The sequence below is a fragment of the Dermochelys coriacea genome, chromosome 11 (assembly GCF_009764565.3).
Source record: "Dermochelys coriacea isolate rDerCor1 chromosome 11, rDerCor1.pri.v4, whole genome shotgun sequence".
Classification (NCBI taxonomy): domain Eukaryota; kingdom Metazoa; phylum Chordata; order Testudines; family Dermochelyidae; genus Dermochelys; species Dermochelys coriacea.
In genome coordinates this window covers 11,529,052-11,547,896 of record NC_050078.2, presented here as the reverse complement: position 1 = coordinate 11,547,896, position 18,845 = coordinate 11,529,052, and the positions used below count along the sequence as shown (strand labels likewise).

General features: G+C 35.9%; 1 protein-coding gene across 1 annotated transcript in view; it reads left to right on the top strand.

Annotated features, from left to right (window-relative positions):
• HACD2 (3-hydroxyacyl-CoA dehydratase 2) overlaps positions 1-17,653 on the top strand; it is a 42,525-nt gene extending 24,872 nt beyond the window's left edge. The window contains exons 4-7 of the mRNA XM_038422037.2: positions 2,630-2,718; positions 9,310-9,431; positions 11,461-11,639; positions 14,409-17,653. Coding sequence (XP_038277965.1) covers positions 2,630-2,718; positions 9,310-9,431; positions 11,461-11,639; positions 14,409-14,491 — 473 coding nt within the window. The 3' untranslated portion in view covers positions 14,492-17,653. The remainder of the gene's footprint in view (positions 1-2,629; positions 2,719-9,309; positions 9,432-11,460; positions 11,640-14,408) is intronic.
• Positions 17,654-18,845: the final 1,192 nt, after the last annotated feature.

Sequence of the window (18,845 nt, the reverse complement as noted above, 5' to 3'; positions counted from 1 at the left end):
TAATAGTTTATGGCAATCTGGGGATTACATGGAACACTTCCTTGGAAAAACTTTAGACTTGAGTGGTCAGATGTCACGCTTGCCTTTCTCCCCGAGATTCTTCTGTCTTATGGAGCTTGCCTTCCTTAGAGGTCAGCCATGCTCTGAAGTTGATTATTGTAAACTGACTTCCAATTCCACTGAGCCGCGCACTGCTTTCCCTTCAGTCCCCGAGTTTTGTGTGTGTGTTTAGCAACTATTCATGTTGGTCAGATCAAATTCCCTTGCTACGTTCTTAGCTGTCTTCAGCAGGGTTTTGTTGGTGCACTTTACATCACTCTTAAAGAATCAGTTGTGGGCTTGTCTGTTTTGTTGCAATTAATTTCAGTTCATCATTTAATAAATCCAGCTGAGACCATCATATGGATTCTGAAAGTTCACACAGTGGAAAGTACATCCCATGATCGCATCTTATGAGATTTTCAGCAGAGTGGTTGCTACTAGCAGAATGCTCAAATGCCAAGTTATATACTGAATTACTTGCAAATATTTGACTTGTGTATGGTAAGAACTGTCTTATCCTGTGTGCCTTCAGAAATCATTGCGTTGTTCTTTTTCAACTTTTAATTCACTCTTTCAGCAGTGTCAGGATTTCAATGATTTCATTCATTACCAATAAGTTGTTTTGGGTTTTTTTTTTTTTTTTTTTTAAATTTGCAAATTGTGCGGTGGTTTTCCTTGGTGAATCTGTATTAATTTTGAACATTCTAATGTGTTTGAGCTTTCAGTCTCTTTAGTTCACGTTACTCCACAAGTCCCATAAACTTATTAGTCCACAATAAAATTTTTCAGCTCTCTGTTTAAGACACTGTTAGCGTAATGTACCAATATTTTTCAGTCAACACAATGGCATAGTTCTGCTTTCACAAGCAGTGTTTCCACTAATAGCTTCAACTATATCCTTGGCTGTCTTTTTCCCTTTGACATCTGGAAACCTTTTAGGTTATGTCTACACTGCAATTAAAAACCCACTGCTTACCTGTGCTAGCTGACTTGGGCTTGCGGGGCTCAGGCTAAGGGCCTGTTTAATTGAGGTATAGTCTTCGGGCTTGGGCAGGAGCTGGCTCTAGGAACCTGCAGGGTGGGAGGTGAGCTGAAGAAGAGCTCTGAGTAAGCTCAAAAGCTTATCACTCTCACCTACAGAAGTTGGTCCAATAAAAGATATCCTGGGACCAACACCGCTCCAACAACACTGGATATTATATATGGAAAAAGTTGATGTCACTCATTAACACCTTCCAACATAACATCTTTTAATATGTCATTTCTGCCCATCCTCCCAATAAATATTAACCCTGAGTGATTTATCTCCCAGACAGAAAAAAATAATAATGGTGGATTGAAGAGATAAAGAGGGTGAATGGGGAGACCCTGAAATGGGGGAAGGGGGGAAATGTGAACATAAACAGAGCCACTTGCATGTGGCAGAAGTGGGATGGGGGGTACACAGCCCCTTGGATGAAGGAGAGGTGAGGGGGTATAGCGAGTCCTTGAAATAGAGGGGAAGGAGAAGGTGGCACAAAGGGAACTGGTGGGGGTGGATTGGAGGAATGCAAGGAACCTGTGGTATGTTAATTAAGCTAAGCCTACAGAAAGTATGTAAGGTTTGTTTGTAAGGTATTTGGTAACTCTGGTGATAGGCATCCTGGAATGGATACGTTAGAATAGAGGGTAAAGTTGTGTCTGTCAGGAGGCTTCATAGGCAATGTCTCTATACTACCACTTACGTCGGCAAAACGTATGTCACTCGGGTGAGGAAAAAACACACCCCTAAGTGATATAAGTTTCGCCTGCATAAGTGCTTGTGTGGACAGCACTATGTTAACAGGAGACGCTCTCTCCTGCATGTCTGATGAAAAATCTAATTCTTGTGAAATTCCTTTTTGTGTGTGTGTCAGTTCCTTCTGAATCCTTCCACATGCTTGCCTCTCGCTTCTTTTCTAGTTCCTCCCCAGGCTTTATTCATCTTCAAAGTACTTCTGGTGCTAGATGTTTGCAGTAATTTGTGTTCAGTTAACATAAGAAAAGGCATACTGGGTCAGACCAATCATCAATCTAATCTAGTATCCTGTCTTCCAAAAGTGGCCAATGAGCTCTCCTGCTGGCAAAATAAAACCATCCCCAAAGAGCGGCAGTAGCACATCTCCTACTGACAAAGTGCTGTCCATACCAGCGCTTTTCATCAGTAAAAACTTTTGTTGATCAAGGGTATGTTGTTGTTTTTTTTCCACACCCCTGACTGACAAAAGTTTTACCGACAAAAGTGCAGTGTACACATAGCCTTGCTCACCCAGTTTGTTCCTTGGGTATTAAGGTCTGTGCCATACTCTTTGCAGCAAGACAGATTATTTCTTATTTGTATTAGGATAACGTCTAAAGTCCCAATCAAGGGATCCCATTAGTACAAACACATCATGAATACAGTCCCTGCCCTGAAAATTTTGCACTCTAAATTAAAGTTCATGCTCCTGTGTTCTAAAAGTTCAGCTTTATTGGAGTTTTGCTAAATAACATTGTGCTTTAGTAAATCTGTCTCTTTCTCCAAAATAGTAAAACTGAGTGTATTTATCAGTCCTAAAATATCTTTCAGGCATTGTTCCCTCTTCTGTTGTCCTGACTGCTTTCCAAGTGATGTCAAGGGTCTTTCTGACATGGGCTGTAACACACAGTGTAAAGGAGGTAAGTTTAAGCTACAGGAAAGAGAATGAAAGGGTAATGAGAAGGTGCTACAAAGAAGCATCAGTCACTTTTCTTTAATTTTAAGTATGTTGTTCTCTGCCTCCCCACATCTGAATGGTTTATATGAGAGGTCTATACATCACAAAAAATATATTTGACTACAGCTTACATGGTATTTACATGTTACACATTGGTATTTTCTTTGATCACTTCTCTGTCTTCCCACGCTTAGTTTAAGGGAGTCTTACATTTTTGACACAATAATTCCACTTGTATTCAGAATATTTAGGCAAATGAAACGATGGGAAAGGCTTAATTTCTGGTATTTCACTTTACTTGTGGTGGCCCTCTAAATAGAGGTGATGATCAAAATGAAATAACTTGCTTCTGTTCCAAATACTATTGGATCTCATTGGTCATAAGCATCCCAATTCTGGCCCATAGCCATGACCACCATCTTGGACTTTAGGTTTTTTTAATAGTTGAATCTAAGCTCTTTCACTTCCAAAATTACCATTACACCACTGGTCTGGAGTTTGATGGGGGCTAGAAGGGGTGTAATATTAAGTTTTCTAGTTATCCGACGGTAGTTTCTTCTGGAAAATTCCTGTAAATAGGTAATGATTCTAGAAGAGCCAGTGAGGGATTGTCACTGTGTCTTCAATTGCGATTCCCTCTTAAAATTTGTAATTTCCATTTACTAAACTTATTGTCCTAAACCTAAGATCCCACTTTTTCAGTATATCGTTTTGAACTGGGCAATGCCAAACCATTGTTACCTGAATCTTGCTACTATATCATATCCCTTTCTACTGCGTGTCTGATCCTGCTTTCATTAAAGGTAATAGTAAAATTAACTTTTGTTTTGAGTTGAAATAGGATTAAGAATTGTAGGTGTCTTTGCATTAAGCTTGCAATGTTTTCCTGAACAATATTTCTAATATTCTCTTCTTTTTACTGAGGATAGAATATTTTTCAGATAATTTGTTACATTTAAGAGAATATTCCCTTTATCATAATTAGTGTATATTACAGTAGGTCCCGAAAGTATGTACAAAACAAGTGGAGGAAAAGAATATGATATACAAGCAAGGTGATCAAGATAGTGATTAGCACATATTTTATTGGAACCACGATTTTGCAGGTTTTCTAATAATCCTTTCCACTAGTTCATTTGATAAGCAAAATAATATTTAAACATTTTTCTTCATAAAATCCAACACACCTATGTGAAAACATCTACTCTTCCTCTGACAGATGTATCTGCAGGATGCAAGAATAGTAATGTTCCAGTCCCTGTTGATTCTAGCAAAAAAATAGCACTGGAGATGGCTGCCAGATTTCAAACAAGCAAAATGGGATTCTGAGACTTTAATTAGGAGCAAAGAATTAATGTTTATATTTAGATGTATCTTAAGATATGTCTACACACCACAAGTGAAAATATTATTGTTAGTTCTGTAGTGCCATTGGGATGCATGGTGCCTTGTAAACAAGAATAATTGTATAGAAATTATCCACATTGGAGAATTTCTTCATTATCTTGGCACTAAAATATTAAGGATTAGATTGCCTAGGCTACTTTTTTAATATCTCCAAAGGTAGAGTGAGGATAGTGAAGATTCATATGGGATGCTAGCTTCAGGCATTGTAGTTAAACTACCCTGAGTCAGTGACTAAAAGAAAGTTGTAGCAGGTCAGGTGAGGAGATGATCTATGGACACTAGATCCCAGGTAGACCTGGTTCTGTAATGTCTGGTATTTACAGTGTCATGAGTGTTCATTCATCCGATGAAGTGAGCTGTAGCTCACGAAAGCTTATGCTCAAATACATTAATCTCTAAGGTGCCACAAGTACTCCTTTTCTTTTTATGAGTGTTCTGCTTTTTCTAAAGGGCTGTCTGCACAAGTGATCTCCTTGATGAAGTCCAGGATTAAATTTACGCACCTAAATGGATTTTGTAAGACATAATATGTATACGCATGATGAGGTTTTTTAAATAAATTTCAATTTTGCTGTTTAACTTCTTGAGTTAGAAGCATTTAATATCCTGCTTTCCAGAGTGCTTGCAGATATGACAGATTCTTCAAAAGAAACATCAGTACTACATTCTTCCTCTGTACATTGACCATCTAGAAACTTATTCTGATATGATCTGAAGCATGAATCTTGTTGTTAACACGTTTGTGCTTCTCATGATTTTGTTGGATTGGTGCTATCATGTTTATAAATATATTAACTTATAGCTGCATGATAGGCTTCTGTTAAGCTTTGTATGATGATATATGGCGGGGAGGGGAGAGATGAGCCTATTTTCTTTGGGTCAGATAGGACTGGCAGTTGTTAGCTTTATAGAGAAAGTCCAGCATGTGGTGCAATATCTGCTCTCCAACAGTTATTTGTGAAGTTTCATTACATCCTGAGTTGAGTCTGCTTGGCCTCTGTGTTGTTTGGTGTGTGCCAGTATTATGGTTCCAAAGAAAAAAGGGAAAGAGTGGTTAAAGCAAAACACTGGTCAAAAAAAAGTGTAAGATTAAGAATGGGGAGCCTTCCTGTTATGTCATATATTTGAATCTATGTAGAGCAGTAGAACCATGCTATCATGTGATTGTTTGTTGGTTGCCCATATGAAATGCAACTTGATGATTTTTCTCCAGTTCCAATGGAAAGGTGTTCCTATGAGTATTGGCACCCTTATTAGCGATCTCGTCAGGAATTGATGACATGAAGACCAATATATATTTTATTTTTAGAGGTGGTCTTTCCAAAACAGAATAGAATTCTATTGGATCCTTGCAATCTCTGTCTGTGTTTTATAGTATCTTGGGTGGGTAAGTGGAAGATGTCAGGTTTTGAGTCTGTGAACTTGACATCTTTCACCAGCAATCAAGTATACTAAAAATTACTTGAAAAGAAAGACTGCCAAATGAATAGGTTTATATCCTATTTATTATATGATTATTGGGACTGCAAGAGCTTTTATCAGGGCTGATAAAATAAGAAGAAGCCCACACTAAAAAGATCAAAACTCTCAATGACAAAACACTGTAGGCCTGTAGACCATTATTTACATTGATGTAATAATACTTGCACTGACATAAAACTGGAGCAACTCATGTATCAGGCCCTGTATATCTATTTGGAACCTCACATTTTCTTTGTAAAGATAATAAAACAGGATTGGAAATTACCCTTATAATTAACATTTGTATAATGTTTCTTTTCTAACCCATTTTCAATCCTCTATCACTTCCCAAAATATTCACATTGTGGGCTGAAATTTTCCAGAAAGGCTTTCTGCCCAAAGATTATTCTTGGTTTTTAAACTTTGAGCAAAACAATTCAGCCATTTTGAGTATGAGAACACCTTTTTACACATCATAAAAATCAAAAAGCATGAAGAACTCCCTTTTTCTTCTTCGCCCCCAACCTTAGGACATCTTTCATGCGTATGCATGAGGGAAAACAATTAAGGTTGGATAAATGACCTTATTTTGTCATATTTCTTGGATTCTGAATGTTAACTTTACATCCCAGCATAGTCTTTTTTGTTGTTGTTGTTTTGTTTTTTGTTTTGACTAACATAAAGATTGTCTCCTACTTGTAATTGTGCGGGTAAGCTAAAATAAATCCAAGACCTTTATTGATAATAAATCAATTTGAAATAGCTTTCAACAACAATTTATATCTGTGGTCTGAACAGCTTAGTTAAGAAGCTTGTTAAATCATCAGTCATATTAAGAGTATGTAATATACTTTGAACAAATATCTAGGACTGCATTCCAATGCCTATAGGAAGAAACGGGTATTTTAAAAATTAAAATTAAAAAGAGGAGTATTAATGAGTGCAAATTACTTTTGAGGATGGCAAGAGGCTGCTGGGTTTGTAAAGTCTTGCTGTCCCTTTTTTGTGCTCCCCTGGATTATTTCCTTTTAAGGAAAGGAGAGGGGTGATACTTTTGTAGAATTAACCGTAGCTGTGTCTAATCGAATAAGACTCTTGAGATATTGTTTAGTAAATCAGGCACTTGGGGTTTGGTAATGTGCCTCTTGGACAAATTCAAATGTCTAATTCAGTTAAAGTGTCCAAAAACGCAGAACGAGGAGTTCTAGCCATGATAAATAGATTTCCAGTATATCTGTCAGTAATTAACTGGTACCTAATTCTTTGTGGTGATATAAAGAACTATCTTAGCCAAAAACGATGAAGAAAATGAATACTCAATCTGTGGCTTTGCTGCAAAGAAAAGATTGTTGGTTGAGAACAGTTTTAAAATGGTTCAGGTATGCCTCCTGCTTAACTGGCTTTTAGCGTTCTTTGACCAACAGGTGTGGACTCTGTTTGAACACAGTTCTAAGACATCATCCACATTGGTTGGTAAAATGGCCTTAGCAATGATTGGTAGAGCAGTGTTTCATGTTTCCCTATACAGCTGTTCTTGGTGTAGACTGGGAATGAGAGGACTATGACTTCAGAAATCAATGGCAACAGAAAAGTTATACCATAGAATTAGATCAGAGCTATCTAGGTTCTTTTCCCCCACTTATGTCAGTATTTTTAATCACCCACTCCTGGTACCAGTTTCTTGGCACCCTTCCCCCATACTCCCACCATTTTATGCTCCTCACGTGATAATTTATGTCCCACATCCACAGTAATTCACTCCTCCTTGATTCAAGGGACAGAGATCAGAACAGCATGTGAATCTTAACTTTCATCAGGGTACATCCTTTTCCCAACATGAAATAAATAGGCAGACTTGAACTCATCAAATGCTGCTCCTGATTTGACCAGAAGGGGCAGCTATGGAATGCTTTGAAACTGCCTGTCCCTGAAAATAGGAGTAGTCAGAAATACTATTACAAGCAACATGATCATGAATAATAGCAAAAATGTTTTCTAGGTTTGCTGTTTTTTCTTATGTAATGCCATCTGTGTTTGCAGTCTGAGTGTAATAAAATAGCATCTTCTTTTATGTGTTGTCCCATGAGCTTTTGACAAGCGAACATATTAGCCCTATTTACGAGCAAACCTTTCCCCTATGCCCATATATTTTCTTGTTCCTCTTTTTATGTGTGTGCATGTAGTTTACCCAGGGTGAATTGTGTGTGTACCACCCACACCTACTGACTTCCTTTTCCTCTTTTAAGAGTTGGAGAAAAAAGGAAAATATGCACGTACCAGTTGGTGAGCTGTTTTGCTTTTGTTGTTCTACAGTCAAGTGAAATTGGGCTCACTAATAGCAGAGAAAATTCATGATATTTTTCTCCTGGAAGAAAACTGTACATAAAAATGTTTGCTGAAATAAGCTATATATTAGAGCTTGCTCCCATTTGTAATGCAGTTTTGTGGCCACATAAGCTGCCCCATTATTGCTGTCCCTTTTTGAATTTGTGCTTCCAAATCTAAGTTTTCTTTTAAAAAAAACAAAACTTATTGTTGTGAAAATACATTTCAAAATGTGAATTGAATGAAACTGATGCAGTGATGTCTTTCTGAAACAGTATGTCTTAGAAGAGCAAAATGGCCCATTCTTGTGTATTTCAATATATTTACAGTTAAACCTAATGATGCTTTAAATATCAATGTTAACAATTTCACTGCTCCTAATTTTAGCAGAAATTACACTGGATGTAGTAGCAGAAATTGGGACAAGGTGCAGTGAGGCAGATAGTTGTCAAGTTTACTGAAGTAGCTAATGAATCCTCTCCCCCACACATGCAAACACACAAAGGTTGGAGGCGGGAGGGAAAAGGAGATAAATCTTTTTTTGTAGTGTGAAAAGTTTCAGCTTCCTCATTAATGCACAAAACTAAAATAGAATCCCATGCCTTCCTGGGTGCCAAAAGCTCTATTTTCTCAGATGAAACTATCAACCTCCAATTTCCCGCCTGACAACTTCAGTGATGCAGTTAATGCTTTTTATTACACTACGTGCATCATGCTGTAAACTAAATATTTAGGGCAGTGTAAATCTGTTTATAAGGCTACCATCACCATAGTATCTGAGCACCTCACCATTTTTTATGTATTTATCTTCACAACACACATGTGAGGTAGGGAAGTATTATTGTCCCCATTGTATAGATGGGGAACTGTGGCACGGAGAGACTAAGTGATTTGCCCAGTCAATGGACCATCCGCCCTCTCCTAACTGAACCTAATAGACCCTCCCCCGACGTCGGGGAGGTGATAAGGGATGGGTACAAGCCCAGGCATTCAGGCAGCGCAAAATTATTCCATGGGGCTTTTGCACATCATTTAGGCCTAACGTGTTGCATAGGATGGTCGGACCATCAGTGTAGCTCATAGTGATAAGAGGCAGGTTTCTATACTTTTAAATTATATTTTCCATTTTTCTTCAGAATTTTTCACTATTGGGAGAGTATTTAGAATTAACAAGGAAAACTATTACTAAAGCACCATGTTGATCTTCAAGTGATCTTTGGAACTCACTTTCTTAAATAAAAGCAATAAAACAAGGTGCAAGGGTAGACTATTTTGAGAACTATTTCTTGTCATGTGAGCAGTTAACAATTTATAATTTCTGAAGTTGTTGTTCTGTATATGTTCTTCCTCTCTTTAATAGGTACAGAATGAAGATAGTGTCCTCTTATTTGTTGTTGCCTGGACGATCACTGAAATTATCCGTTACTCCTTTTATACGTTTAGCCTATTAAACCACCTTCCTTACCTCATCAAATGGGCCAGGTAAGATGCATAAAGGAAGGTTGACCTTTGTGGATATTTTACTGACTTGACAGGAAAGTCAGTTATATAACCACACAGAAAATTAGTCTAATAAGCATTGAAAATAATTGTCGTACACATTTTTGATTATTAGCTGACAGTAACCATCTCATAGCCACAAGTGGATATGTCTCCATGTCCAGCTGTTGCTCCTCTCAGGCAATTTGTGTGCCTAAAATCTGTTAAATAGAAGTTGACATTAATGATCTTTAATTTCTCCCAATTGGAGACTTCATATCCAAAGTGATTATGAAAGAAATAAAAATTCTTGTTATACACTTAGTTTGATTTTTTTTTTTTGGTGACCAGTGATACAAGTGTCAGATATTATATTTGCTTTTTCCATAATCAGTGGTCTATAGTGAATTAATGTACTAATTTTCTACACTAGTTCAGAAAAACAATAAGAGGGTTGTAAGCCAATAGATCAGACTGATTACTTTGCAGTGACAATCAAATGTGGACTTTTTTGGTCACTCAGCAGTGCATAGTGAATATGAATACCAATGTTAAGATTCTAGCTAAATGGGGGAGCATGGAAATTTAAGAACACTGTCAACTCAAAATCTAGCAGTAAAAAATAATTTTTCAGGTACTATGCTTGCTTCTGAGTCCTCCTTCCAAATTATATAGTTTTAAAGTAATTTTCTTTTTATATGGGTCTTTCACACAGTAGTGAGGAAAGAACATAAAGAAATCTCAGTCAGCCTGTTACAAGTTTCTCTGTTATCCTTTAATAAACTAATTTTGGTAGCTGAACATCAGTGATATAATAAATGTGTCAAATTTCTTTATCTTACAACAGGCTCCAATGTTATCTATGCTACAAGTATCTCTATTTTAAAGGAACATGACAATTTAAAAGAAAAGGAGTACTTGTGGCACCTTAGAGACTACCAAATTTATTTGAGCATAAGCTTTCGTGAGCTACAGCTCACTTTATAGGATGCATGTAATGGAAAATACAATGGGGAGATTTTATATACACAGAGAACATGAAACAATGGGTGTTACCATACACTCTGTAACGAGTGTGATCAGGTAAGGTGAGCTATTACCAGCAGGAGAGAGAAGAAACTTTTTTTTTTCCTCTCCTGCTGGTAATAGCTCACCTTACCTGATCACTCTCGTTACAGCGTGTATGGTAACACCCATTGTTTCATGTTCTCTGTGTATATAAAATCTCCCCATTGTATTTTCCACTGCATTCATCCGATGAAGTGAGCTGTAGCTCACGAAAGCTTATGCTCAAATAAATTTGGTAGTCTCTAAGGTGCCACAAGTACTTCTTTTCTTTTTGCAGATACAGACTAACCCGGCTGCTACTCTGAAATATGACAATTTAAAAATCACACTTCTGTCTGAAAATGTTTATTTACTATTGTTATACGTTACCCCCTGCTATAAGATAACTGTAACTGAAAGAGAGGGAAGAAATAATTTATAGCACTCTGTGTTTTGTCAGTTTCACTGTTTCCCAGTTTTAGACAATTTCCTTTGTTTGTAAAGATATTTTATATAGCAATAAGGCAAAATGTCTTTGTAAAAGGCAGATGTGATGGAAAATCCTCCAACTGGCCGTGGCTCAGGGACAGGTGTTGTACCTGAAATTACTTTTAACTCTTTTATAGACAAGATTTCAAGCAGATATGGACTCTTAAGCAAGTTAACTATCAATAGCAGGTGGTTCAGAAATGTGAATTACAGTTTTACAGGGTTATACTCAAATATAATTTGCAGCTTATCAAAGGCACTGCTGCATTCAGTCAAATTTGATCATTGGTCTGAAGATTTTACCTTGGCAATAGCAACATCACCTTACTTTGCTCTAATCAGATACCAATTAGTACTGAAATAACAAGGCAAATATTAAATTTGTTTGTGGTGATTGAAAAGTGGAGTAACCATAACATAATTTAACAAATAATTTCACTTATAAGAGTTTTGGACTGATTTTTGTTTATGCCTTTCCCTAAATGTTTTGTTCTAGGTACACACTGTTCATAGTACTGTATCCAATGGGAGTCTCAGGCGAATTACTCACAATATATGCTGCTTTGCCCTTCGTCAGACAGGCTGGCTTGTATTCCATTAGTTTACCTAACAAATACAATTTTTCCTTTGATTACTATACATTCCTGATCCTGGTTATGATCTCTTATATTCCAAGTAAGTACACCATTGTGTTAGGGTTTATGTGAAAACAGTATATGCAAAACTAACTGAAAAACGGAGTGATGAAACTGTATGCATAGCTAGCTAGCTTTATAGGTAGCAACATACTTTTCTGAAAGTTTCTTAAAGAAAAGAGATCAGACAAAAATTAGAACTACAGCAGTCAGCATTTACCAATGTTTACCACATAGTGGTAATGGAGAAACTAGTTTTTTTTTTAATCTATACTTGAAATATAAAATAATTGTTGTATCTTTTGGCAAATATTGACTTTTTAGATGATTTTTCTCTCTGCTGCTCTCTTTCATTTATGGGACTTTCTTGTTCTCAACATTTAGTCTATAGTTATAAAAAAAAAACAATTTTATTTATTTATTTTTTGGTTATCTCTTCATGACTTTTCCAGTAGTTAAGTAGATGAGTGGCAGATTTGCTATCCTCACAAAAACTGCAGAGCAGTGCACTTTTGCTCAAACAAAAATAGTTTTTGTGGGGAATACTGTTTTTGTACTCATCAGGGATGCTTCTTTAGCTATCTTATCTTGAGGGGGAGAGGCAGTCTGAATCATAATTTAGAAAGATATAATGTAGGTCTTATTTTTCTTTGATATGTGGTGTTTTAAAGTAAAAGACCTGTAACCAATACAATTATACATTACGAGTCTAAAATTCAAAAGAATGTAATAATAATGCTATTGGTTTCTATTTAGCTATTTCTACAGCTGTTTTTTCTCTGAATTTTTTATTATCTATGTAGCCTTCTAGTCTATGCAGAATGATGCATCGTATCCTAAGTAAGATTTAAACTTGAGCAGTGTTGAATTCTACAATCAGCGCTTATAATCTTCTAAGTAAGGCTTCTTATGAATCTTGATGTCACACAAGTCATAAACTTTTCCATCTGCTATAAAAACTGCATTTCATTCATTTGTGTCCGAGAATAATATATTTGGCATAGCTCCAAAGAGGCAGCGTAACTTTGGATTTATTTACATAAAAAGAAGGAAAGTCTCACTTTTTCACTTCCATCCATCCACTGGAATAGTTGGATTGTAGTTGGTGGAACCAAGCGGGGTGTTGGAAACTGAGCCTTCAAAACAATTTATCTAGATCTCACCCTTAAAATAGCTCAGTTTTGGGGCAGCACCTTGCCCCTTCCAATAATATGTTCTGTTTTCAGTGTAGATTCATCAGTGTATTCAGATATGTATAGAATTTTTGAACTAATAATCCAACCATGTGAATAGTTTTTCTGATCACCCTGGTAGATAAGCATCAAAACATTCATGACATATGTCTGCTATTGTTCAACTTGTACTAGGTGTCTTCTTGCATAAACTTGTAGCCTTTGTTATTTTGGTAGCACATGAGAATTAAGATTCAGTTGTCAAATCAGTCTATTCAGTTCATTCTTTCTGACCAACTTCACAAATCTGCTGTCCCTCCACAAAAGCCCCACACTTTATGGAAGTCTGTCTAAGACTGAAGAAAATAAACATAGGACCTATGTTTTCCTGACCCTAAACTCCCACTGAAAACTTCGGAAATACTGGGGTTACAATGACAGAAAAATTTTGAAAACTTCCTCATTGAAAGTAATACAATTAATTTTCCTTATAATTACAACTCCACTTCATGAAAACCTTTAGTTTTGAAATGGAGGTCCTGTCAAATTAGCTTTGGACCAAAATAATTCTCTCATGAAAATCTTGATTGCTCATAATGGATCCTATGCATGACAGACTTCCTGCATTTGTTCAAGTTTCATTGGAATAATTATGCAACAATGTGTTTCTTACTAAGTAATGTATCCATCAACACTAGTTTCCCTGGAGTGCAGTATAATCTGGAATTCAGTAAGGTGGGAGACAAACTAAAGGAGGACGGGGGAGAGGATTGTGAGAAACAAAGTAAAAGAAGTCGGAGCAGAGAGTGCTGATTTATAAACAACCACTTTGAAACCTTTTTTTAGTGCACAATTTAAATAGCCATGGGCTGATCTGTTTTGCATAACAAGCTCTTGGAATACACAATTGACATAATCTAGGCTGACGCTAACCTTAACGGGCTCCTATGATTCACTAGGATGAACTGATCTTGAGCTCATGTTTAGAACTAGTATTCAGGCTTGTTTACCTGTTCATATCATATGTGCGTGATTTCAATCTCACATTTTGTTCCCCCGTTCTGCAAATACTATAACTTATTGTATAAATACAGTCTTACTCCACTCTCTGACCCTCCTTCAGGATCAAAGAAACTGTACCTAATTCATTGTCTTTCTGAGATCTATTTCTCTCCTCCTCCTCCTCCCCTCCCCCCCCCCAGCCTTTTCTTCCTATTCTATGTGTGCAGTTCAGGGACCTTTTCATCTTATGTGTGTGTTCAGCTCCTAGTTAGATATATAGTCTGGCAAACTCACTCTGATGCCAGTGTTCTGCTGTGTAATCTTGACTGTTCATGCATACCTTGGAGTGAAGATCTACATTGAGGCATGCAGAAAGAGTGTAGTAGTTTGTCTTTGAAATAAAAAAAATCATACTGGCAAAAACTGATGCATGGTACTTGAAGTCTGTAGGGACAATAGTGTGTATCATCCACTGCCTCTCTATTTTTCTCTATGATTTTTGATGAGAATGTGGAAAAGCAATTTGTTGTTTTCAAAGAGGGCGGGGTTGACCTTGAATGTATGACTAAGTGTATCATGTTCAAACACAAACCTGATTTCATACTTTTATTTACATAAGTCTATTCTCTTTTCAGTCTTTCCTCAGTTGTATTTCCATATGTTACACCAGAGGAGAAAGGTACTTTCCCATACTGAAGAACACAAGAAATCTGAATAATTCCAGCTCTTTTCAGAACTTTTCACACACCAAAATGCTGCAGACTTTCAGTAACCCAGCACACTTGTATAAAATAAACCAGAAGTTTAAAAAAAGTAGAAAGAATAACTAATGTGATGATTTTCTTGAAATTTCACCATGTAAAACACTAGAATATCATTTTCAGCATGCATTGCTATGAGAAATTTATGTGGCTTTGACTTTTTAGCCTTTAATCTTTCTTTAATTTTTATGCTAACAAGACTTCAATTTATCACTTGACACCTGAAAGTTACAAAATGAGTGATAAAGTTGAACACACTAAGTGCAGTGTTTGAATTGGCATTATATTATTATTGTGATTGCTTTTTAAAAGCGCTTGACTGCATGCCAGAAATTGTATGTATTGCTGTAGAGGCAAACTATATTCTCTGGAATGCTCTAAGATTTTGGCTGGGACTCCAGTAACCAGGCAGATTGCTTAAATCTAGCAAGAGAATTTCCTAACTTGAAAGGCAAGTGGGAGGGAGAGCAGGGAAGCAATTGTTGAAACTGAAGGGAAATGTGATTCTCTAGGAATTTAAAAAGTATGGTGTCCTACCAGCATATGTTATCTAAAGATTTAACTGTTTATTACCTCAAGCTCTGTTCCAGTATTGTTCCTACAGAGCTGTAATATTGCTCTGAAATATTAAAACTGCCTTGAGTATAGCAGCCTCAGATCACTTTTTTGAAATACATAGGGGGAAAAGTGTATTTTAACTTTTCTGAAATAATTGGGTAAAGCAATGTCATCAGTCATGGACCTGTACAGAGTGACACCAAGACATGTCACTCGGTTGCTCAGTGTTTTCATACCTTTATGGCTTTAGATTATCCCCATAACTTCTAACTGTTGTCCACTAGCTCATTTAACCTCTTTTGTTTGTAAACAGAGAAGATTCAAATACCTTTCTGACTTTCAACTTCAAGAATAAATGTACACAATCACAGTCTAAATATGTTCTATACAGAGCCTTTTTCCAAATTGTGTTTGGCTGCTTGAACTTAAAGATGAATAGACAACAATTTCAGTGATACTGTTAAATCTAATTTTAATGATGCTAGTAAGGTGAACATTTCTTTTTTTTTTTAAATGTAGTCATTCATAGAGGGGCAGTATTTCCATGAACAGATTTATAGTTACATTTATTTTAGGTTTTTCTGAAGAAAAAATCTAAGTCTTTTCATTACTACTTTTTATTTTTGTTGGCAATACTGTTTCTTGCTCCGCTGAAAAAGTACAGCTGAATTTTATCGGTGCTCAAAATAGTAAAGAGCTTTTGATATGTAAATAGCTAAATCTTATAATGCAGCAGAAATGATACCATGGCAACACTGGGGAGGGGAGAAAACCTAGAGATAATAGTACTGATCTGTTTTAGAGAAATATAGCAGTGTCTTTGATTTACTGTACAAAATAATGTAAATGTACATCTTTATTGACCAATAAATCTCTCTTCCTACCCCCTTCAGATTGGCTATCCAGGTTAATTATAGCCTGTGTTTTCAAAGGGAGGCACCCAAATACATACATAGACACGTACATCACAGTGGCCTGAGTTTCACAAGTTCTGAACGCTCAGAGTTCCCATTGAAATCATTGGGAATTCTGGATGCTCAATTTCTTTGAAAACCAAGCCACTTTGATTTAGGTGACTAAATATGGAGTTAGGAGTCTAACTTTAGACTCCCATGTCTAAACATTTTGGCCTATGTGAATGATATATGAAATGGGATACGTTAGCTATATTGATGGGAAGGAGGCTTGTACAATAGTTTTAATTAGATGGCTCTGGGTTTGCTAAGAAGCAGAGAGATTGCCACAAATTTTTGAGAATGGGGAGAAGGCTCTGTATAATTACCTATTTAGTTAGATAAGTTTTTATATTTTGGGATTTTATCACTTCTCTACCATTAACACAATACCATATATAAAGATAATTTACCACACATGTAAATGAACTCCTATGTTTTTTTTTAAAAATGGAGCTAGCATTTGCAGATGTGAAAAATAAATTATAAAAATAAAGAATTCAGTACTCCACGTTTTCAACATGTAAAATGCATTCCTGCAGTACTTACTCAGACTAAGCTCCTATTTTATTTGGTAGAAGTTCATCCTGAATAAGGACTGCAGAATCAGGCCCCAAGATATCTTTTTAATAACTGGTTTCTTTGTTCATAATATTAATTTTCTTTTTATAAAATGAGAATGAACATACATTCTGTGAAGTGAGTATCTGTCACTGAAATTTAATTCATTTATGTGAACCTAATAGTGGAGGGTTTCACAGGTACTTTATTTGGTATAATCTAGAGAGTTCTTTTTCATAAATTGTTTACTTGACTCACATACTTTCTCCGTTCCACTGGTATCATCAAACTGCTACGGCAGAGATATGCTTCTGCGTTGATGGTTTTCATGATGTGCATAATAGTTTTTAGACAGGTTACTAACTTGTGTCCTACCGTGCTTCTTTATCCAAGTTTGTCATTACTGTACATGGAAGAAACACCATGGTCCTTCCTAGTTGACAGTGTACACCTGGAGTTGTAGAAATTTTGATAGTATAATTTACAGTAAAATGCAAACTGAAGGTGCAGATAAATTGTAATTTTTCACAATGTGATGTTTCTATCGAAGATTTTTTTTATTTACCAGTGGAGATTGGCATTTGTGTGGACCAATCTGCAAAGTCGTTTTAAAGTAATCTTTCAAGATACAAATATTCATGAATATACATCAAATCAGGTATATGTTGGTTCATATTGATATAATTAAATTTGGATGAAAACTGTACGTTATATACAGTTTTTTGTATTTTTTGTATGTTGTGAAGAATAAAATTGTAATTTTATAAGTCTTTGATTTACTAAGATAATTATAAGTTAAATGTATTTTTTTGTATATGTAGGAACCAGATATTACATGGAGCTCTGAAATACTAAGCTTAGATTTTTTTATGCATGTTTGGAAAATATTTGTACCAGATGTTAATGTAGTGAAACAGTTTGTTCACTAAATATTAGTTTGTGGTGTTGCATTGTGTAATAAATGGATTCTGTGCTCTTTGCCTGGATTTGAACTACTGACCAGTGTTACTAATTGCTGTAATCCAAATAATAAAATTATGGTTGAAATATGAAGTGTTGGTAGTATGTAAGGAAAAAAGCATAAATATATTTGAGTATCTAATAGCAGTTGGTTAATCCTTAATAGTTATTGCTGTGTACTGTACACAATATATTTTTTCTTACAGTTTGTAGGAAAATTTTTCGATTAACTTTTTGCACTCAGAAGATGGTCTAAACTTAAAATGTAGTAATTAACATTTTATTTTTCAGTTTTTGCAAATGTCCATCACAGTGTGTTGAGAACATGTACAGGTCCTTGAATAGAATAAGAGATTTTTTGCTTTTCCATTGCAATCTGTACTATCACAGATAAGTACAATTATTCTTTTAGCACAAGTAATTATGATTATTCTAAATACAATGGAATGTTTTAACAAATGCAAGGGTATTTGGGAGTTCACTTACTAAATATACTGCAAAGTGTTTGCTACCAAGGCAGCTTTCTGGATATTGTCTTAATGTTTTTAAATGGCTATGAAAATTAATGGAATCTAGCTAATATGTTGTAAGCCTTGAACAGGACCTGAGTAGCAGTTGGAAAGTGAGTTATTCTGTTCTAGCCCTGTGTTTTGCTTAGGATTCCAAAACATGCCCCATGCATGACAGTTGTGACTTAGCACAACTAGTATGTAATTAAAAACTTCCTTTTCTAACTTTGCTATTGATGTACAGTGGTTAGGCTGAACTCTTCCCAGCTTTGCATTTGCATAACTAATGCTCAATATTTTATCATGGTCAATATTTTCAGTGTTCCCCTTCATATTTCTTTTACCAAATACAGAAAATATGGAGGCAATACTAGTTACCTAGGGTAAAATCTAAAAGCTTTTAAGTATGAGCACCCTGTTTACAGGGGAATTATTTAAAAAATATTTAAGTGACAGGTCATGGCAGTTGATGGCCTGAAGCTCAGGAAAAGCTCTGTGCTGGAGTAGGTATGAAATGAAAAGGTGTTGATTTCTACACAATTCCCTTGAATTTAGTATGGAGAGGGCATTTCTGGAGGGCCGGTTCTCTTTACCTTAGAGATGATTTTAGCCATCTGACTACCTGAATATTCCATACAGCTTCCAATAGCTCTGAAATTCTACTCACCTAAATAGAATTTTATTTTTTTGGGGGGGGGGGGACAAATGAGGAAGATCTTTCCTCAGTACGATAGTAGTGGGAATAAGTAGATTTTCTGCCTGTGCTGGCA